The following is a 22,777-nucleotide window of genomic DNA, read 5'->3' on the forward strand; positions in this document are numbered from 1 at the left end:
CTCGCAAAAGTGACATCTGAATAACGCACCTCCACTGAAATGCAGTCTCAAATGCCCCACGTGACCAGTGCCTTTACCTGCGATCACGTTCACCTACTGTAGAGCTTAATTCAATATTTATCTCCGTTAACTACGGAGTGGATATAGAGACGGCGAATGAAAACAGGAAAGACGGCTTTCAGAGATGGCGAGAGATGAAATCAAATTGAGAATTTGGAGGTCGCAAAAGACAAGATCAAGCGAGGAAAGGAATGGGAAGAAAATCGGGAGAGGCTTTTTGCCCTGCAGTGTGAAGTTACAGGCTGACAGAAAACACAACGTTCACGTATTAACATCGAAGCGAGTTCCTGTTCTTGATTCTTATCCTAATTTGCAACAAATATATCACAATACAGTACATTGGTGAGGTACAGTTAATGTATGCACCAGATGAGGCAACGGTGTGTAATGACAATATTTGTTCATTACGTAACAGTAATGGGATGCTTGGCCAATTCAATTTGTGAGTGAGTGTTTGATGCATGGGGGCTCAAGAGCCTAAAGGACGTGTGTTCTTTTTAAGCGGCTTTGCTGCTCGCTACAGTGACATGTTCTCTGCGCTCACGCTTTTAGGCGGAATTGTCTCCCAGTATTGCACACGAGTAATGTTACTCTCTCCACTCTGTCTCTCCTCCAACTCGCGTGGAAGGCGCGCCCGATCTTGCAAGATCAAAGAAGCCAAATAGAGACGAAACCTGGATTGTCCCCTAGATCGTGCATGAATGGGCGACTGCCATGGATAACACTGTGTAACAATGTTTTTGTTCCTGGGTAATAAGTATTATTTCCTCATTCCTTATGCCTCATAAATTACAGAAAATAGCTATTATTCTCCACAAACTTTGCTTTTGTGACCAGGACTTATTTTCAATGAGAAAACGGGCGAATTTGTGTGTTTTCGTTCACTTAAAATCAGAAAAAAAACATATGAATCAAAATCTACATGTATTTATACTAAAGTAATACAAAAATTACTACTAAGGATTTAGACACCAAGGCGCACTACCACAGGTGGGACTGGCCACAGCGGACAGAGTTATCTGTGGGGAGGAACAACGTCGTGGGAGCCACTGGTGGACCCCCGGAAGGTGCTGATGCCACCACTGCACATCAAATTGGGCCTTATGAAACTATTTGTCAGAGCTGTAGATAAGGAGTCGGCAGCCTTCAAGTACATTCAAGACTTCTTCCCTAAGCTGTCTGAGGCAAAGGTCAAACCCGGTGTCTTCGTCGAACTACAGATAAAGAGGATCCTTGAGTGCAATAAAACTCACTAGTTAGGAGAAAGCGGCTTGGAACAGCTTTGTCGCAGTGGAACGTGGCTTCCTGGGCAATCACAAGGTCGAAAACTATGCGGGGCTGGTTGAGACTCTGGTGAAGAACTACGGCACAATGGGCTGTAGGATGTCCCTCAAAGTCCATATCCTTGATGCTCATCTTGATACATTCAAGGAGAACATGGGAGCGTACTCGGAGGAGCAAGGCGAGCACTTCCACCAGGATATACTGGACTTTGAACGCCGCTACCAAGGACAGTAAAACGAGAACATGATCGGAGACGACATTTGGGGGCTGATTCGTGAAAGTGATTGACGGTATAATCGTAAATCTCGAAAAAAACTACTCACTTATAAATATTTAGTAGTCATTTTTGTATTACTTTAGTATAAATACATGTTAATTTTGATTCATGTGTTTTTTTCTGACTTTATGTGAACGAAAGACCCAAATTCGCCAGTTTTCTCATTGAAAATAGGTACATTTCTAAATATTACTGTCCTGGTAACAAAAGCAAATTTTCTGGGGAATAATAGCCATTTTCTATACCTTATAGGCATAAGCAATTACTAAATAACACTGACAACCCAGGAACTAAAATTGTGTTACATCGTGTAATAGATGTAGGGTGCTACTGGTGTGCAGCAGAGGGCAGTGCAGCAAATCCATGTTGTACCGCCTTCACCAAACCCGCACTGAACTGCGTGGTCCAAATTAAAGCCATGCTTTTGTTGATATTGGAATGATAATTATTTGCCAGCTGTGCGCTCAATGACTATAGTCATTCAATTGCCTTATTTATATTAAGACAGCACTCCTGCAGTCCATCACTCTTTAAATACAAAATCTCGAAGTCTTAAGGAACCTGTCGAGAATAATTGTCCATGTTGCCTATAGTACGGTATTTATACGTGTTGGATGAAACCTCGGTGGTCGGAGAAAACTCACGCTTTGGAGGAGAACCTCCGCACAGATGGCCGGTTCTAAGCCTCGTAGGCACTGCCACCTTGAGGCACCTCCTTGCCCTGCAGGTGAATTATTACGAGTTAATTATGAACATTTAAAAGTACTTTTGGCAATCCGCTGCTGGCTAAAGGCTATCTTTACCACGCCGTGTGCACCGTTGGGGGGACCATTCGACCATACGTCACCAAGCAAGTCAGTGCGGGTAGGTGAAGGAGGGGAAGCACGTTGACACGTTGGAGCAGAGTACATAATAGCATGTACATGTGGCGTAATTGATTTAGGCATTGATTGATAATATTCTAGTTACAGATACCAAATTGTTTTGCCAAACTATTATGTCATCGTTAAATTGATCACACTATTTCCCCTGCCCCCGCCACAAACAGTATCATTGCCTATAAGAATAGGTTTTACCCTTTCTGGCAATAATACAGGTGTTAAGATGTTCAAACACCAAACTGAAACCTTTTTGAAGGAATCGTGTCTGCATTAACCACATGTACATGCAAACAAACTCAAAAACGTGCTCTGACAGTATGTGCGTTGTCTTTGAAACTGATTGGTCCACACCAAAGACAGCTTTCTTTAGAGCCTAGTCTCAAACAGTGTTTCGTCCCGAGGACGCCAAAAGGCGAACAGCACAAAGACAATGCACTAAGGGGCCGTCCATAAATGATGTCACGTACCTAGCAGAGGGGGGGAGGGTCAGACATTTGTGACGATGTGTGACGAGGGGAGGGGGCGTTTGAGAAATGTGACGTCACATCAAAATGCGCAACTTTAAATAAATATAGACAACACGTTCTACCTATTTAAATAGACTTTTTAATAAATGTTTTTTCCTACATCAGAGTGCAGCGCCACATTAAATACGCACTACAATGACAATAGTTTAAAGCGATTTGAAGCATGTTTTATATTTGGGGGGGGGGGGCAGAGCTTTGTGACGTCATATTTGAGGGGGGGTCTGACTTTTTGTGACGACGGGGGAGGGGGGGGGTAAAAAAATCGTCCAAAATCGCGTGACGTCATTTATGGACGGCCCCTAAGACAATGTTTTAACATCTTGCCAGAAAGGGTAAAACCTATTCTTATATTTTGATACTGGCAAGGGAGGTCCAATGAAGTATCATTGCCTTTAATAAGCGTCATTGCCCGAAACGTCGTGCCCATTCCTATTAGAACCACGAAATCTCGCACCTCCCGGGGGGGCGGGAGGGGTGGGAGGGGGGGATGGCGGTGGGTGATGGCGGGGGGGATTGGAGTGGGGTGGGTGGGATGGCGGGGGGGGTGGGAATGGGGGGTGGGGGTGGGGGGAATGGGGGGGATGGGTGGGGGGTGATGGCGGGGGGGATTGGAGTGGGGTGGGTGGGATGGTGGGGGGGGGGATGTGGGGGGGATGTGGGGGGGATGGGAGGGGGGTGGGAGGGGGATGGGAGGGGGGATGAGGTGGGGGGATATGAGGAGGATGGGATGGGGGGGATGGGATGGGGGATGGGATGGGGGATGGGGGGGTGGGATGTGGGGGATGTGAGGGATGGGGGGGATGGGAGGGGATGGGAGGGGATAGGAGGGGGGATGGGAGGGGATAGGAGGGGGGATGGGGGGTGGGATGGGGGGGTGGGATGGGTGGGATGTGGGGGATGGGGGGGATGGGAGGGGATGGGGGGGATGGGAGGGGATAGGAGGGGGGATGGGGGGGTGGGATGTGGGGGAGGTGGGAATGGGGGGGAGGGGCGGCTGTTACAATGACGACGGCACGCATTCGATTTGGTAGCGCGGATAGGCAGCGGCGGCGGAGCTTGCGTCACCCGCAGAGTGGGTGACGTTGCCGGCGGCGGCGGCGGCGTGGGGCTGACGTCTTGTGGACGTCCGCCCGACGCAAAGCGTCTCCGGAACGGGGAGAGTCCAACAAGTTACGGAGTCCGCAGCTGTGCGGCGATCGTGGGCGCTCTTTACTTGACCAAATATTAGCAGCTCAACGCTCCATGTCTTTATTCATAGGCACGCGGTACAAGCGGCGTTGTTGTTGCTGCTGCTGTTGTTGTTGTTGTTGATTCGAGAGCGCCTCGTCCGTGTTGTTTACCCACGTTGCGTTTCAAGCCGTGCGCGTGGATTATTTTAAAAGGCTGGGGGGCCTCAATTGCGATACGGAGCAGTCTTTTGTGCAACATCCATCGCCTTCTGTGCTCTGTAATCGTCGCCTTCGTCACCAGGGTTGTTATAATATCGCGGGGTTAAATTCTAGTTCCGATCATAACATCGTCGCAATGATGTGAGCAGCAGGAGGAGGAATCACTTCCCACCCCCTTATCCAACCAGTCCTGTATTCTCGGAAGGGGGGGAGATCTTTTGTTGCGTTGATCTGCTTCGTGCAACTGCGTACACACACGGACGGAGCCGTAAAGCGTCGAGGATTTGTTTCCCCCTCCGCGTTTAGATCGAAATTCATCATCGATCACATCTCGATCATCGAAACAACGGCGAATAAACACGTGGCGTAGCTGGGTTTATATTCGCAAGGCTACTCTGCCTGCCTGCTGTTGTTGTTTACGGACGAACAGAAATCAACAACAACACCACCCTTGTTATTGTGGTGGTGGGTGACCCGTGACCATCATCGTGAATCTGGCAAGAGGGCCCACGATTCACTGACAACTGCTCTGCCTGGTAAGGAGCACCAGGCAAAGAGGATTAAAGGACGAAGAACTCCACCCCCACCCCCCCTGGGTGTCAGGATCTGTGGGAAGAAGAGGGAGGAGGTAGGGCAAGAGAGTCTGGGATCTCCCCGATCTGATAGGAGACGAGCAAAGCCATCTGGCCATTGTGGCCCCCCCACATCTGTTCGGGGAGGAGCAGTTTCGGCTCTGCTGGAGAGACCCTGGGACTGTAGGGGGGGGAGGATGAGGATAGCTGGTCAGTACCACGGACTCGGATAACATCGTGATGAGAAGATCATCTTTGTGAAGAGGACAAAGGCCCGGGGAGAAACCGGCCACCTCCTGGCTACTGTGGATTTGTGACCGTCTGGAACGTGCGGAGACGGACACTGGAGCAAGACCGATCTCCCAACACCACCACCACCAACACTATCTCGTGGAGTGACCGAGCACCCGGTAAGAGCCTCTTTGGCCGTGTGCGGTCTGCATCCGGGTAGAGAATGTTGTGAGTGGTCGCGATGTTGTTGTTGTGGTATGGTGGTGGTGTACGTGGTGTTGGAGATGCCAATTATCGTTGTGACTCGGGAGCCGACAGGTGAGGATGGTGGTGGTGGTGGTTTTGTAGGTGGTGGGTGTTGGTGGTTATCGTGTCGGATGGTGCTGATGTTGGTGATGGAGGTGGTGGTTGTTAAGGGAGGTTGATGGTGGTGGTGGTGGTTGTTAAAGGAGGTGATGATGGTGGTGCTAGAGACGTGGGGTAAAGATTATCGCGCTGTGCCACGACTGGCCACACGAGTTCGATCCCCGTGCATGGGCAACACCGATGACGACCATCTGAACCGGTCCTGAGCCTCCCCTAGGTTGACTCGGCCTCAGTGAGTACCTGGGGAGACAAAGGCGGCCTAGCAGGGCACTGAACACCCACCCCCTCGTGCGCCGTGCCGGTCTTAATAGGTGCTTGCTAACATCACTTACCCCAACAATCTGTTAAGGCTACACGGGGGGGTCTTGTTGTTAAAGAAAGTGCATGTGTGTGAGCGGTGGCACAGTGGTTTGTAACCACGAACCCAGTGATCATCCTTCAATTCCCGCTCACGACCAACAAACCAGTGGCGAACAATTTTAATTGGTCCTGGGCCCCTCTCGTAGGCAGTCTGGGTCTTGAATGAGTACCTCGTGCGATATGTAACAACAAAGGCAGCCTCGTGTTGTTGCTGGTCACCCATTCCCCCTCTCGTGTGCCATGCCGGCTTTCATAGATGCTCGCTAACGACACTTGCCACTTACATTCTGTTAAAGCTATGTGGGGGGGGGGGGGATCTTTGTTTTTAAAAGTGCAGGTGGCATTTTTGGTGGTGGCGGTGGTGGTATTGGAGGTGGTGGGCCCAGGATCCGGGCCGTGGTGCTGATGGACGGTGCTGTTGTTGTAAGTGGCGCGGTAGTGTTTCCAGAGATTGTGGTGGTTGATGATGGTGGTGGCTGTTCTTCCCAGGAGCGGACGGTTCCTGGTATTGGAGTTCCTGGAGGAAGCGGTGTTAGAGGAAGTGGAGGTGGAGGAGGAGCAGCAGCAGCAGCAGTAGCAGGAGACACAATGGCAGGCCTGCTGTGCCGTCTGGTTGCGGCCGCCTTGCTGAGCCCTGCCGCGTGGCCCGGCGCCTCCTCGGCCACCGACAAGGAAGAGTCGTGGTACACGGCCTTCGTGAACATCTCCTACGTGGAACCCGACAGCCGGGAGCCACGCTCGGAGCGCACAGAGTGCGGCCGCTACGGGGACGACTCTCCCAAGGTGGAGGCCAGGGGCATCTTGGTGGCCCCCACGGGAGACCGCTCGGCCTGCGACCCGGCCACCACCCGCTTCAATGTCCCGGTGCTCCCACCGTCATCGGCGCAGCTGCAGCAGCAGCAGCCGAGCCATGGACCAGGGCAGCGGCTGCGGGCAGGTAGCGGTGGTGGTTCTAAGGCTGCATCTGTACCATGGGTGGCACTGATCTCCAAAGAGAACTGTTCGGTGCGGGACAAGATTTTGCGCGCCATGGCGCACAACGCCTCGGCTGTGGTGATTGCCAACGGGCCTGGCACGGGAAACGAGACCACAGCCATGCACCACAAAGGTAGAGTCGGTGCTTCTCTAAATATATCCACAGGCATGGAAAGGTGGTGGCGGTGGTGAGGATAGTGGCAGATACGGCTTCGGTGAGTCGCTTTACTGTAGTGGATGGGCAGGTATCTGGTGGGCAGATCTCGGTTTGGTGAGCAAGTATGGTTTGGGCAATATGGCATGGGTTGTGCGAGCAATTACACTCGAGTGGGTGGGTAGGTATGGGTTGAGTCACTCAATGGGCAAGTATGGGTGGGGTGGGTGCGTGTTGACTAAACAGGATTCGGTTGAGTAATAATGTTTGAGGTGTGTGCAGGCATGAATTAGGTGAGCAAGTACTGTACTCAATTCGTTGGATGAGCTGGTTTGGGTTTGGTGAGAAGTTGCACTGTCGTGGGTGCGCAGGATGGTGACGTTGGAAAATACAGTCAGGTTTGATTGTGATCATTATAAATCCATTTCGTACCATATGCAAAATTTGTGGAGCCAGTCGCGAAGAAAAGTCAGGGGTGCGCAGGTGAGCTTTGTATACAGGCATGTAATAATGTAGTGGGAGGGTAGACATTCCTTGGATGGGCGGTGTTAGCAGAGTATGGTATTGGTTGAAACGGTAAGAACGAATTGAATGGACAAGCTAAGAAGGTGTGATGGTTGGGAAGCCAAATATGGGCAAGTATGGATGGGGAGACGATCAGGCTGACACAGTGGGTTAGTAGATGTGGATTGTGTGGATGGTATATGCTCAGTATGTCTGGGCAGGTTTGGTTTGCTGAGGATACATGTTAATAAAGGTTAGACGGTTGTAAGTCACGATGGTTCAGGGATGGCCTGAGGTTTGTTCTGGGACTGGCATCTCAATTATTTTTACAATTGTAATATAGCAAGAAAGATGTTTTATTTATTTAGTTTTGCCTGTTTATATTTTCATGACCATCCTAAATATGCTGTGCTATGTAAATAGCCCTTGGGCTCCCAACACTCGGTTTTTGTCTCAGTGCACATGTAGCAGATGCCCATTGATTAGCACCAGCGTCACCACCACCACCGTTATTTCAGACGCATTGCAAGCATTTATTAATATGATTATACATACACTGTTGTTACCGCTCATCGAGTGCCTCGGCTGAACACACGCGCAGCCCAAGTCACGTGAAGGACAGAATAACTTCAGCTCCGGCGCACGTCATAGCTTTTTAGTCCTTGCGTCAAAGAACAACCTCATTAGTGAGGTGGTGTGTTTGGGGAATGAGTTTGATGCAACTGAATAGGATGCTAAAGGCCCAACTGCGTTGTTTTTTCCCCTTCAAATGTACTGTCTCTCCTACTTGATACTCGGTCAAATTCTAAATGATTCACCAGGTTGTACAGCCTATTTCATTGCCAGGTCTTGTTCATCACGAAGACAGGTTTTGCCTCGAAGCAATGCAAACCTGTTTATTATTTACCATGCATGTTTGTAATATTGTTATGACTGCAGCACGACTTCTACGTATTATTTTAGCCAGCGGTGTAGCCGTAGGAACAAGAGTTTCTCTCTTGCCAGTGACGTGTGCATTATTTTTATGCACTCAACTTTTATATCGAAATAAGTAACCATAATTTGTATAAAATCCGCGTTTGTAGTGGAGGCCGTGCCACTACTTTCAACATCCAGCACCAGTTGCACAATGCTGTTGTCAGCTCTACAATCTTGCCAAGCTCCCTATGACACAATTTAGTTTTGGCAAGAAGCCAAACGTTAAAAATGAGAGAGATATGGGATGCAAGGTACAGCATTCATGCAGTGCCACCTTTTGATTAAAATACGTGTGTGAAAAAATATTATCTGATTTTTATCTACAGGACAGCCAGTCCAGTACATGGGTTGTCTTTTCATTGAAGTCCATTACGATGTTGATATCGAAGGTAATGTATTCTGAGAGTCATAGCTCTATTGATGCTTGTCGCTGGTGGGTGGAGCTTTGCCTTGAAAGGTTTTGGGTTCCTTTCTTGTTATTTTGGTTTCTTAAATCTTTAGAGCCGCGCTGGAAACACCGCAGTTCATTTCAGTGATCTTCAATCTTGGGATTTGCCACCGAGTTGCTGACAGGTTAAATCAAATAAAGCTCGCACGCTTGTCCTGAGACCTTGATGAACATTGGGTAGCGTGACCCACATTCATATCCAGTATAGTAAAATGGGCCATAAATGTTTACATTGTCAAGAACGGAGATCAAAATCATTTTGTTAACGGCAGGATTTTTTTTTCAACAATCGAAGCCTTTTTAAAATAGCACTTTTTCGTATGGACAATGTTGCTGTACATGCAGCTGCTGTCCATACGAGTCAGCCATGTGCATGCGATGGTCAATTTGAATTGTAATGGGAAACTCTTCAACTACACAATTTACTCCCGCTCGTCCAGTCGTGTGCTTTTCTTACCAATGAGTCGGGTTGCAGACACGCTCTTTTCACAAATGCATTGGATACAGCATAAACGTACATTGTTCTCGCATCTGTCCATAGAATACACCAGTCAGCAAATTTGCGTGCCAAAAAATGGGCCTTCAGTTCAACCTCAAACTCTTTCTGCTGTTTGCTTTGGGCATTCCATGCTGTGGGGATGGTAATGATGGACTCTGTTGGTCTCTGGTATATTTTATTGATTTTCTGTGGATTGAGGAGTGTATGGAATGCTGCTTAATGTCAAGCCAATTTAGTTTGTTGACTTAAGCATTGTGCTTGTTACAGAATAAATTAATCTTAAAGTAACACAAATTTGGTTAAACGCCGCATTGAGACCAAACATCAAACATGGAGGTGACCAGGTTGCTGACAAATCCGAGCACTGAGCTGGTATTGCTGAGATCCTCGGTTGAAATCCAGACATTTGCCTGTGATTAAACCAGGTTCGCAACTGTAGTGAGGAGGTCATGGTCTCAGCCAGGTTACCAATAATTGCATAAAAACCCCATGGCATGAGCTTTTGTTTTGCACTTAATGTATTGCAAAACTCTAGCCCTGGGATTTCAAAATATCACTTTTACTTGAATGCAATGAACGTTGCTCTCAGTGGCAGAGTGACTGGAAAAGGTACAGCCCCCATCTGTGTGGATCCAGATGTGACTTGAAGGGATTTCAGAGGTACTCTATGATGTCTGCTTCTGTGCCTTGGGCCAGTCTCAAACGTGAAGGGTTGCAATGCTTTGCAAGGGATCCGAAAATTGAGTCTTCATCTCTTGACATGATGTTCATAGCACAATCTCCTGGGATAAACTTGGAGGGGAGGGGGAACACAAAAACACAATAAAAAATAGATCACCAAGCTTGGCCAACACGACTGAGCATGGCCCCATCATTGTAGGGAAAATAATAAAAACAAATGCCATGTAAATTTAAAAATGTATGTTCGTTGGTTGAACACTGACTCGCAGTTGATTGGAACGTACGTGAAAAGTACCCCCAGCTGCGAATGTTTTAAGAAGAATTACAAAAAAATCCAGCAAGTGATTTAGCATACTTTCAGATATTTTTCTCTCACTCAACAAGCTCGCCGATTTCAAAGTGCATCGACCACATGGCTACAACATGGCCTTGCCGTTGGGTACGCATGGCATGCTTCCATGTGTTATACCCAGTGCATGCAAACGTGTGCAAGGGAACAATTGCTTTACACGGAGTTTAATATAAAAGAAGGATTTCTTTAGCTTTAAGCAGGCATGTGGCACCAACCTTAGACTGATTGGTGCAGTATTTGTAATTAACCATTTAAAAAACAAATATGAGTGATGCCTCTCAGCCAGATGTATGCTATCTTTTGTTTAAATGTTATTTTATCTGTACATGATAAGAAACCCATGGGATGTGTTTGCCAGTCTAAATATATGAAAAATAAGAATAGGTTTTACCCTTTCTGCCAGTAAAACGTGTGTTAAGATGTTGCAATACCAAATGGATACCTTTTGCAAGGAATCAAGACTGCATCAACCACACGTACTTGGGGGGTGAACATGTAAACAAACATGCTCTGATCATATATGGCATTGTCTTTGAAACGTATTGGCCTACACCAGAGACAACCGTCTTTCTGGCCTAATCTCACCAGTGTCAGACCAGAGAACGCCAAAAGACGGACAGTTTGGTGTTTTAACATCTTAACATCTGTTTATTAACATCAAGGCTAAAACCTATTCTTAGTTTTCATAACAAGAGACCCATCAGGTCTCAAACAAGGCTGTGTGCATTAGACACAGAGTATGGCGATACCACGTGACGAACCGATTTAATGGTCACAATCACTCCTTTTGATGACTTTTGTGTAAACAGAATTCTTACTCTAATGTTTTGCATTCCGGTGACTGCAGTGTGCCCCCTTCTTTCCTACGGCATCGGCAGCAGCAGCAGCAGCAATAATTCTGTGTTGTGGCTCAAATGCCGTTATATGGCTTGGGGTGTTGCAGAATGGATTTGGCTGCACAGGCGTCCAGTGGGCGGATTGTTCACGGTGTGGGTTGACAGTCTGGACTTCACCACAGTCACAGTTAAGGGAATCTCTCGTTTGCATTTATTTAATGAAGGATGTAACCATCATATTTGTTCGTGTATATGCAGTGCATAAAAGGATAAAGTGTGCAGGCTTGTGACGTTCTTGCTCAGGAGGGTATCTGGCCCTACCCTTTCGTGCCAGCCAGACGTCTTGGAAGAGGTGGGAGTAGCCACACTTTACCCCACCACTCACGACCTGCCAGAGGTCGCAAACGGGTTTTGATTCCTTACCCGTACCCGTACCCGGCCGCACCAGGGTCGCAAACGGCTTACCCGTACCCGGCCGGGTAGGGTACGGGTATCGGGTAGGGTACGGGTATCGGGTAGGGTACGGGTATCGGGTAGGGTACGGGTATCGGGTAGGGTACGGGTATCGGGTAGGGTACGGGTATCGGGTATCGGGTAGGGTACGGGTATGGGGTAGGGTACGGGTATCGGGTATGGGGTACGGGTATCGGGTAGGGTACGGGTATCGGGTAGGGTACGGGTATCGGGTACGGGTATCGGGTAGGGTACGGGTATCGGGTAGGGTACGGGTATCGGGTAGGGTACGGGTATCGGGTACTCGGTTGCGACCTCTGCGACCTGCCAATCAACCGTGGTGTTGTAGTCATTGACCGCTTACTGTTGGGTGGACAATGACGGGGGAGTTTTAATAAACGTGCCAATTGTATCTAACATACATTTACGTACGTGTTTGCAAATGCTCGCTTTGTGTGGCTCGGCAAAGATTTCTTCACATGTCAGTGAAACGCACTCTCAAGCATCTTTGGTTTTATTGACGTGTTCAATTCTGACTGCAAGTCCCCTCACCTTGAGAGTTTAAAAGTGTCCACACACAACCATCGCGGTGGCCAAAACGCCCTTCTGCAGGCTGGCTCTTTTAATTAACAGAAATTATGTATACTACCAAAATTTTCACTGTAAAATCTGTCTGTAGTCATCCCATGGCATGACAGAGAACTGAGATGGGGCTCTCCGCTGCGTACTGTACCATTTCGCGTACTGTACCATTCCACGTACTGTACCATTCCGCGTACTGTATCAAGTAAGTAAATCGTTGACCGCTCAAACCGCATTATAGCGGTGCATTCCGCGTTATAAGGGGCGCGTTATAAGGGGCGCGTTCCGCGTTGTACAAAAAGTGTTCCCACGTAGACGAACCGTGTTATCGTGAGAACGCGTTAAGCGAGGACTTGCAGTGCTTGCACTGTGCGGCTGAGTGGTATGATAGACTACGCGGAATGACAGTGCTCGGCGGCGTACTCTCATCCGAGTTCTTTGTCTCGCCATCTTACCGTACCTGCGTACAGGAATACCTCGCACTTTCGTCTGGTTAGGGATCAGAGCATGGACGAATGTAAAAAAATGGACGAATGTCAAAGCAGAGCTTTTATTTAGCTTGCAAATTTATTTTGACCGGTGAAAAACGTACTTGCAAATGACTACAGTAAATATAAAAACGTACATGCAAATGGGTTATTTTAGCTTTACTATCCACACACTTAGGAACCATTATGAATATATTAAAGCACAAACATACCTATTTTACAGTAATCACAGAAATAAGCACAGTATGAATACTGTACACGTGTATTATAATCACGAAAATAACTATGAACACTGTAGTATTAAACTGTTAGCACAAAAATAACTATGACTTGCTTACAGGATAAGCAAAGAAATAAGTACAGTATTAATAATATATGAATAAACACAAATGTAATAGATGCTCACTTGAACGACTTCTGTTCAAAGACTGAACGACAAAGACGGCGCGTGGTGCGAACATCGTGGAAGGTTTGGGGATGAAATCGGACGAAAGAGCAAAGTGCGTGGACGAAATTTGAAATGTGGTTAGAATTGAAAACGGTCGAAATAGCGAAGTGACGAAAGTCAAGTGGACGCAAGTCAAGGTATCCCTGTACATCGTATCTTGCCTTCTTATGGAAAAATAATTTTCGCTGAGCGCAGCACTTCAGGAACGCGTGTACCACGTTCAACGAGGAATTACTCTACGTATTTTATTTACAGCACAAGAGATGTGAAGATACATGCCGCTGTGCCTGGTCTCAAGTGGTGAAAGCGGAGCCGTGTTTTATTACATGGTGTGATATTGTTCGTACTTCTTACCGTTGACAAGTCATGCTTTGCTTGTTTCCCCATCCTGCCGGAGCGAGTAAGATAATTTTCGTGTGACCCCCAAAGTCATCCTTAGGGAGACGCTCGCTCCAATTTGCAATAATCTCGTACAGGTGCAGGTATTTGAAGATAATACAGGTGATTTTGCCCTCAGCATTACCAAGATTTAAAATGGGCACTTCTGGTGGCAGTCATCTCATCACCGTGGCCATAACATTTAAAGTATAGAGTGAATAACATGTCTTACTTTGCTTTTCAGTCTAGCACTTTCGTGCACTCAATGTCAAGTACAGAAAGAAGACGGGAGTTCTGAAAATAATCCCAAAGTCAAAATGATGTGACCTTTCTGTGCACTCATGTTCAACATTTCACAACCCATCACACTGTGCGAAACATCAGTGATTATGCAGGTTTTCCACAAACCCTTCCATATCGTGGGTGGAGGTGGGCTGCTCAAACCAGCAACTATCCCCCAGATTGGCCGTGCCACCAACAACACATCGCTCCTCGTTTCGTCTGCAGACACGGGCGAAATCGTGGTCATCATGGTCACGGAACTCAAGGGGAGAGAGATGATGTCTCTGCTTGAGCGGAACATCACGGTCATGGTGCACGTCACGGTGGGCACGCGCAACGTGCAGAAGTTCGTCAGCCGGACGTCGGTGGTGTTCGTCTCCATCTCGTTCATCGTGCTCATGATCATCTCGTTGGCGTGGCTCGTCTTCTACTATGTCCAGAGGCTACGCTATGCCAGCGCACGCGACCGCCACCAGGTGCGCTCCAACTTCTCCCTCGATGCGACACGCAACACGGTTTGGCGACGCGCGATTTAAACTAAAACTAAGCGAATTTTTTTGTATTTTACCAGGCAAGGCTCAACTGAGCTATATAGCTCTTTTTCGGAAGCGACCTGGTTATCGCAAATGATAGCTCGACGAAGTGGCTTATCGTATGGAAATTTAAAGGAACACATTTGCTCCAAATGCCGGAGCGGGCGGGGCAAAAATAATTTTAGTTTTCCTCGAGTCTGCAGACCATTTGCATTGTTTTGTGATATCTTTTTTAAACCGGTTTGGGTTCAAAGGAAGCCTGCACTGGCTGGGCTTGTCTCATTAGACGCTACAGCATTGTTCCGCTTGCCAGATTTCCAAGCGCGCGTGTTTATTTTGTTGGCTGCTGCTCGTGAATGGTTTCTTCATTCATGGAATGGGCACGGATATAAAGCAGGGGGGGGGGGCGTCGACAAAAACACCGCGACAGATTTGACTGCGGCGGCGACCACCCCTTTGCTAAAAGCGTCACGGTCGAGGTTTGCGTCACATTTCGAAGACTATTTTTGCTGCACCAAAAATAAATGTTTTTTTTTTAAATAGCTGAACACGTCTTTGTTTCATGGCCTACTCGTACATTTGTGTGTAATTACCCTTCCATTCGAAGCCAACTGTTGTAAAGTTGGAATGAGAATATTTTTAGTAGTCTGGAGTTTCTTAAGAGCTTGAAATTTCACACAAAACTGAAATCTCCCCCCCAAAAATGAAACACCTGGGTGTTAATATTCTGGTGGTGCAGTGTACGCACAGTGCTGTGTATACAGACAGATGCATATATTTATTTATATGTGGTACCCGACGTGTAATCCCTGGTACTTACAATAGGCAGCTTATGCGAATCTCGCCGAGCAGGCCACATTGAATCTCGGGGAACAGGAGTTTCTCAACGGCTCATAAATAGTGACATCAATGGCGGCTCCTATGCCACTCGAATGTGTAGCGTTGTGTCTGCAGGCAGAATTTTTATCCTGATAATTGATCATTGGTTTTTTTACCCTTTTATCTGGCAACAAAACTGACACCTTTTTTTACAAGGAGTCATGTTTGCATTGACCACAATACCTGCAGTCGTAATGCAAACAAAAAACACAACTCTGATAATGTATGCACTGTCCTTGAAGTTGATTGGTCCACACCTGAGACGGCTTTCCTTAGAGCCTAGTCTCACATGGTGTTGGACCAGATGACGCCAAAAGGCGTCACTTCAAGGACAGTGCATACATTATCAGTTATGTTTTTTGTTTGCATTACGACTGCAGGTATTGTGGTCTATGCAAACATGACTCCTTGTAAAAAAAGATGTCAGTTTTGTTGCCAGATAAAAGGGTAAAAAAACTATTATCATATTTTTCTACTGACAAATTTTTATCCTCTTGCGATCTCAGACTGTGCCAACGTGTGGGTCGAGATGTGCCTCAAAGGACCGCAGTTGTCTGTGCGTCGCAGAATTAGGGGCGCGTTGGACACAGGCCGTCTCTAGCCAACAGTCTGCCCCTTTGGGTTACAGTTAACTGTGGCGGGTATGCAGGGCAGCATATATTAATGGCTGAAGCGCCAAATTGATTATTGAACACGTTCGCAAGTTTGTGCGTTTTTGCTCTCGTTACTAACGGATGGACGTCCAAAAAAAAAAACCTGAATTGAAAACGCACAGCAACAGAGCGCATTTGCTACCGGAAGTGTTTAATCTGTGACCTGTGAATGGGTGTTTCGTTTGTTCACAAGTCCGGTGAGTGTTTTTTGTTTGTTTAACATGTGTGTTGTGTCCATGCAATTGTACAGAGGAGACTGGGAGATGCTGCCAAGAAGGCAATGACTAAACTTCCACTGAAAACCATCAAGAAAGGGGATCAGGCAAGCATTCAGCAACAGATTTGGTGTTGTGCCATAAGTGCATGCAAAAATCAATACAGGGTGCTTCAAAGAATTGTTAACGCTTATATGGGAAAACCGGATAACATGCCGTACATGATAAAAAAATGTATGTTCATAGCTTCAAAAAGTAAGAGTCTCTACTTGATCGCCATTATTGTCAACACATGCTTGGAATCTTCTCCAAGTGGTCTCCAGAACCGAGGCACATTTCTTGCGGTATTGTTGCAAATTCTTCGATGTGTTAACATTTTTTTTAAGTGCCCTGTATATAATTCAGCACGTCTAATTTATAAATCACAAAGCATGCTTGTATAATGTACTACTGGGCCCAAAGAGGCATTTGGCCATTAAAACACTGATATGTTGTGTACAATCAACATCACTTAATAAGATATCCAAATGCATGAGTTGTACATTTCCAGCAACGATATTAAAGCAGTCTTTTTGTTAGTGTTCAGTGTGTTTAAAGATGACTTTTTTTCATTAGCCTACCACTGCTGCTGCTGTTTTTTATTCATAACTCCCCTGCCATTAAAATCGGCAAGCCAAGGGGACCTGCCCCAGCGGGTACAGTCCTAGTGAAATGTCTGGAAACACAACTCTGTGTCTTAACAATTTGACAGGTATTAACCGTGTTGGAGAAAAAAACACTCAAGTCTGCTGAAATGCCATCTGTAGGGTGAGCCGCTATTAATCTGTGCGCGTCAAGAATGACGTCCTCGTACACAGCAATCAAACTGACAGCCGCTGACTAATCCTTTATCCTTCGAAGCAATGGCCTTTGTGGCCTTTTCACATGTAGCATGTCCAAAATATTTTAGTTATTTTTATTTTGTCTCCCCCTGATTTCCTCGAAACTGCCTGTAGGAAACGGAACCGGACTTCGACAACTGTGCAGTTTGCATTGAAGGTTACAAGCCCAGTGATGTAGTACGGATATTACCTTGCAAGTAAGTTTACACACGGACTCCATACAATCGGGTACCCCAGTGTTTCCTGGAAAATATTCATAATGCTCCAACCGTGGCCTAATTTCTATTTATAAACATGTTTAAAATAATGGATAGTTTTGTTCTGGGCCACGGCTAGCATCAGTGACGAGTTTGTATATCTGGATTAGTCCTGGGCCCTCCACTTCACCAACCTTGACTGACCGGCCTGGTGAAGTATGGTCAAGCAACTGCCTTCACTAATACAGCATGGGGAGTAGGCCAATGATTGGTAAATTGTTCTAATGATTTCCTTGGTAATGTGTGCAGTTTTCATCTGTTACTTTATTTCAAGCCCAAACACACGCACTGTGGCGTACTATGTTCATGAATAGAATATGCAATCAAAAAAATAATATTCTTATAGATATGTGCCAAATTTCTATGTTCCAGGCAGCGTGTCTCAGCCCGTTTGAAGTTTTGCTAATGAAAAGATGTCACATTCAGGCATGTCATTGACACTGGTGACTTCACACCAATATGTTTTAATACGTCAATGCAATGATGTCTCCAGAGCACCACAAACTCAGCAGCTGACCTTGGTTTTAAAAGTTTTTGTCATTAACAAAGTATTACTCTCATGTCGGTGCCTGGAGCAAACATCCTTCGTGCGAATCTACCGAGAGATATTTTTGAGGTTGCGTCTTATTTGAATACTGAACAAAATCGAATTATATTATGAACCCGGTAAGATTAAAAGGTACACAGAATGGTTAAGTGGTGCAATAATTTTCCACCCAGTGGTAAGCGCACAGTGCGATGAACCCGGCCACTGCTAACATCGGTGGCGAGTGATATCTGAACCGCTCCCATAGCCGACCCTTCACAAAGCCGCACTGACCAGGGTGGTGAAGTATGGTCAAACAACACCCCTATCACCAAAAGGCCCGGGGAGGTCTTCAGTGATGTCTAAACCAGTTCCGGGTCCCCGCTGCGACCCTAACCCGCACTGACCAGCGTCGCCCAGTGTGATCAAATAAAACCGCACAACCAACGTGGCATGGGGGAATGCCTTCATCCACAAGTTGATTGATGAAGATCTGCAAATGATTTTGTTTAAAGCTGGACGTCACCAACCTCTCGCCTCCCCCACACCCGCCTCCCTTCCACATGTGCCTCGCTGCTATAGACACCTGTTCCACAAAGCGTGCGTGGACCCCTGGCTGCTGGACCATCGCACGTGCCCCATGTGCAAACTCAACATCCTCAAGGCTCTGGGCTTCCCCGTGAGTGCCTGTCCCCCTTTGACCACCGACATTCGCAGCATTGATAATGAGTCGAGTGTCTCGGCTCAAATAAGCAAGGAGCTCGCCAAATCATTCTGTTAAATGAACAAGAGACCCTGGCCAGAATTCCACATCCGTGTCTGTGTGTGTAGCACTACGACTGTTGACTTGCCACAAAGTGGTGCTCGTACCTACTATAATCACCCAGGAATGTCCTTAACGCTCGTGACGTCACTCCACATCGACCAGTCCCCTTCATTAATATTCATGAGCAGGTGACATCCTCCAAATAGACACCCCCCCCACCCCTCATTAATAACATAAATGGGTGACGTCACTTAACATGGAGCACCCTCCCCCCTCATTAATAATTATGCGCAAGTGATGTCACTCCACATCGAACAGCCCCTCTCATTAATAATGAGCAGGTGACGTCCTCCAAATGGACACCCCCCCCCCCCATTCATTATTATTAGCAGGTGACGTCACTCCACATGTGGAGCAGAGGCGCCTCCTCCCTCCCCCCTCGGCATCAACTTACAACCCTCACGACAAAGGCAGAACCCTCACGTCACGCGATCTCCGCAAAGCTATTGAGATATCAAAGTAAAAAGGACGTCGTGATGCACAAGGGATTATAACCTGAAAATGAAATGTCTGTCACTGTGCTCTTACAAACTGCACACGCATTAATGCAATGAATATCACGTCGCGGTCTGCTTTTCGCTTGCAAGTTTCAAATTTACTGCAATACACCCGTCCTTGGACGGGCAAAAGGCTAATTTAATATAATCATTGATAGGAGTGTAGCATATTGTCATAAATGGGTGTGGGGGAAAACCGCTGTTGCATCATGATCAGTGCACTGCGCTATGAACCCAACGACCTGACTTCAGTTCCCCGATGCAACCCACATTGACCAGCGTGGTGATGCATGGTCACGCAACATTCCGCAACCCAAAGGCACCGGGGGAGGCCTTCATGCGGCAGTGGATTGACAAACGGCTAAATGTTATTATTGAAGTTGAACAATGCATTCCTCGATTCATATCAGAATCTGAATATTTATTTATAGTGAAGGAATCCAATGAGCGGCAAGGTTCTTTTTCACAGATGTCCATATCGATGAATGCATCGCATGGCATGTGAGAATTTGATCCGTGTATGTTGTAATTTATGTTGACATGGGAAACCCACGCCGAGTTTCCAGATTATTTAAGTAGGCTTCCGCGTTCATGATGTTTGGTAATTTAAATTCTAGTATTGTTGGTTTTTTCAAACACATGCTGCATTTTAAATAACGGAAAATATACGCTCCATTGCAAATACCATCAAACTTGATCCAAGTTGGAATGGAATCAGCTGGAGGTAAATTGGTTTCAAAATATTACGTTAAACATATCACGAATAAATTACTTAGATGAGCATCAAGGCATGCAGCACCAGTTGGCTTAAATTTCGAGCTCAACAGATGACTCCATGCTGCCGGTCGACTGACCACCAGTTTCTGCTCTGCTTGCAAATTTGCCAGACACCTCTGTGTCCCATATTATCCCCCATGGAAAACAACACTCCACCCTGTATCAGTTGACTCCTTATGAATAAATGATTCATTCATTCACCCGCCCACCCCCCCCCTCTGCTTCACAGACGAGTCCTGAGCCGGGCGAGGAGCTCCCTCCGCCGGCAGTGGGCGTGTCCGCCATGGCGGCGCTGGCAAATCGCAACGCGCACGAGGGCGGGGCGGCCGGTGGCGGGGCGATGGCGGGCATCGGCAGGGTGCACGGTGGTTACGTCGGCCGAGGGATCGGCGGCGGAGGAAGCGGCGCCGGCTCGGGCAGCGACAGCAGCCTCAACCTGGAGCCGCCGCAATACGAAGAGGTGGTGCAGGTGGCGCACGTGGAGCCCACGACGCCCTCCACGCCGCACAGCGACGCCGACATCGACTTCCATGGCGAGTAGTTCACGACGACATGGTCGTTGGCCTCATGTCGTCATCGATTCCGTGCGTTCTGGAAGTGGCACCGCGTTCTGTGGCGTCCGTCGGGCAGATAGCGTCTCGGGTGTCCATCTGAACACCCCACGTGCTATGGTACGATACTCTGCTTTACAATAGCCTTGACTGAATCAACTGTGCCATGTCCTGCGGCAAAAATATTCTATCGTGGTGAAAACGAATCAAAATATTTTGGCTTGTGATATCATGTGATGGCTTTACATTGTGTTACGTAATTTCTATTCCACTGTGCTTACTTATATTATGTACGCCTGCAGTGCCAGAGGATATAAATAACATTAATTTATGGTTGTCGGTACAGAGGCCAGTTTCCCTGTAGGAAACATTGGTTCTCTTGATGTTACAGTGAGGAATATCTTATTTTCAATGTAAAGACATGTTATATGCGTGAAAAGCAGTGCATGACCATACAAAGCACAAGTAGAGTTCATCGGTCTTACAAACCCCTCACATGCTGCTCTTGCAGCAATTTGTAATGATTTTTAACAAGCATAACTTGTGTGATTGGTGATAAATGACATCTAACTGGCGCTATTTGCTTTTTTCCATTCGACAAATTTTTCGTTTAGACTTTTTTTTATTTTACCAGGTAAGGCCCACTGAGCTATATAGCTCTTTTTCATGTGACCTGGCCACAAATAACAGCTCAACGAAGTGGCTTATCATGTGGACATTTATAGCAGCCAAATACTCTAAACGCATGTTTCTAAATGTGGAGGGAAAAACTGGAGGACCCAGAGAAAAATCCACGTGACCAGGGAGAGAACATGTAGACTCCAGATATACAGGTCTCAGGGTCGGTATCAAACCCCCCACGACCTCCGGCATATCAGGCAAGGGAGTTAACGTGTCGCCACCGCGTTACCACCATTCAATTAATTCTAGATTTGAAGCTTTCGTGACTGCAAGGATTCATATTCTTAGGTTTTTTCGGTAAAGTCACGTAGGTAAAAAATTTAAATTAGTAAAATTAAATAAAAAATCACGACGTTTCGGAGGCAACACAAGCTTCCGTCTTCAGGTGGAACCGTCACAGCCACGACAGCTGTATCAAGTAAATGAGAGATTACAAGAGCTACCACTCCGTATATATAATGCCGTACTTGGCCCTTCCCCTCTTCAACCATTATATATACGGAGTGGTAGCTCTTGTAATCTCTCATTTACTCGATACAGCTGTCGTGGATATGACGGTTCCACCTGAAGACGGAAGCTTGTGTTCTCCGAAACGTCGTGAATTTTTTTATTTTATTTTACTTTTATAATTTTTTTACCTACGTGACTTTACCGAAAAAACCATTCAATTAACCGTGGATTTCCATTTGTGAACAGCATTGTTGAAACCTTGTGATCCACAGACGACGAAGAACGCCTGGTGAGAGACCGGAGCTCCTCTCAGCCCATCACGGTGGAGATCAGACTGTCTGACATCGACCTCGCCGACCAAAGCCCTCGCGGGCAAGAAATTCTCTCTTGACCGCGACGTCGTGCGAGAATTGGGAGCACTGGGTTCCACTTTTCTTTTTGGGTTGTGGTTTTGTTTCGGTTTATTTTTTATTTTGATGGCAAAATGTTAGCACAAGATGGCTGCCACATCTTGATTGTACAAAAAATCCCAGCTGAGGCCGTTTACATGCCTGAAAATCGCGCCTCTGAAATTGTGAACAGCTTCTTTGCTTGTAGAGAGCTACGTATGACTTGTAAATGTAAATTATTGCCGTCGAAATTACGTTGCTGTTTTATAACTGTGGTACACATGCCCTAGTTAATGTGCTGAGCCAACAGGTCTATGATTCATGCTTAAATATTGCTGTTACCTAGAGATGTTATTGTTTCTATGGTTATTGAGGTTTGGAGGTTTAAAACGTTTTATTTTATGTGCATTAAACACTTTATTTGGATGGGTAATGCTAAGCTTGTCTCCAGCCAAAAAATCTCTACTTCTTTGTGAAATATTTGACTGTGAGTGCATTTACACAACTTTTGTTACATTTTATTGGGAATCTAAATAAAATGTTTATGCCCGACCCTTGCCGCTGTCATCACTGTTAAGTATGCTGAGCTTGCACGGTATAATGTAAGAAAACACGCAGAACAAAATGTACAAATTTAGTTATTTTCATTTCACTGAGT

General features: G+C 46.6%; 1 protein-coding gene across 1 annotated transcript; it reads left to right on the plus strand.

Moving 5' to 3' along the window:
* The first annotated feature begins 4,069 nt into the window (after positions 1-4,069).
* Positions 4,070-22,671, plus strand: LOC144936182 (RING finger protein 150-like). The gene is made up of 8 exons (XM_078863130.1): positions 4,070-5,399; positions 6,436-7,054; positions 14,230-14,480; positions 16,320-16,391; positions 17,280-17,362; positions 18,531-18,627; positions 20,278-20,581; positions 22,003-22,671. Exons 2-8 carry the CDS (start codon positions 6,535-6,537, stop codon positions 22,119-22,121), a joined length of 1,446 nt encoding a protein of 481 aa, XP_078719256.1. The 5' UTR covers positions 4,070-5,399; positions 6,436-6,534; the 3' UTR covers positions 22,122-22,671.
* The last annotated feature ends 106 nt before the right edge of the window (positions 22,672-22,777 follow it).

The sequence above is a fragment of the Lampetra fluviatilis genome, chromosome 15 (genome assembly GCF_964198595.1).
Source record: "Lampetra fluviatilis chromosome 15, kcLamFluv1.1, whole genome shotgun sequence".
Lineage (NCBI taxonomy): Eukaryota > Metazoa > Chordata > Hyperoartia > Petromyzontiformes > Petromyzontidae > Lampetra > Lampetra fluviatilis.

Bases quoted from the DNA above. Each gene is read 5' to 3' on its own strand.
- LOC144936182 (XM_078863130.1), top strand. From the start codon at position 6,535: ATGGCAGGCCTGCTGTGCCGTCTGGTTGCGGCCGCCTTGCTGAGCCCT. The intron at 7,055-14,229 runs GTAGAGTCGGTG...TTTCGTCTGCAG, and splicing joins CACAGCCATGCACCACAAAG to ACACGGGCGAAATCGTGGTC. The intron at 17,363-18,530 runs GTAAGTTTACAC...TCGCTGCTATAG, and splicing joins GTACGGATATTACCTTGCAA to ACACCTGTTCCACAAAGCGT.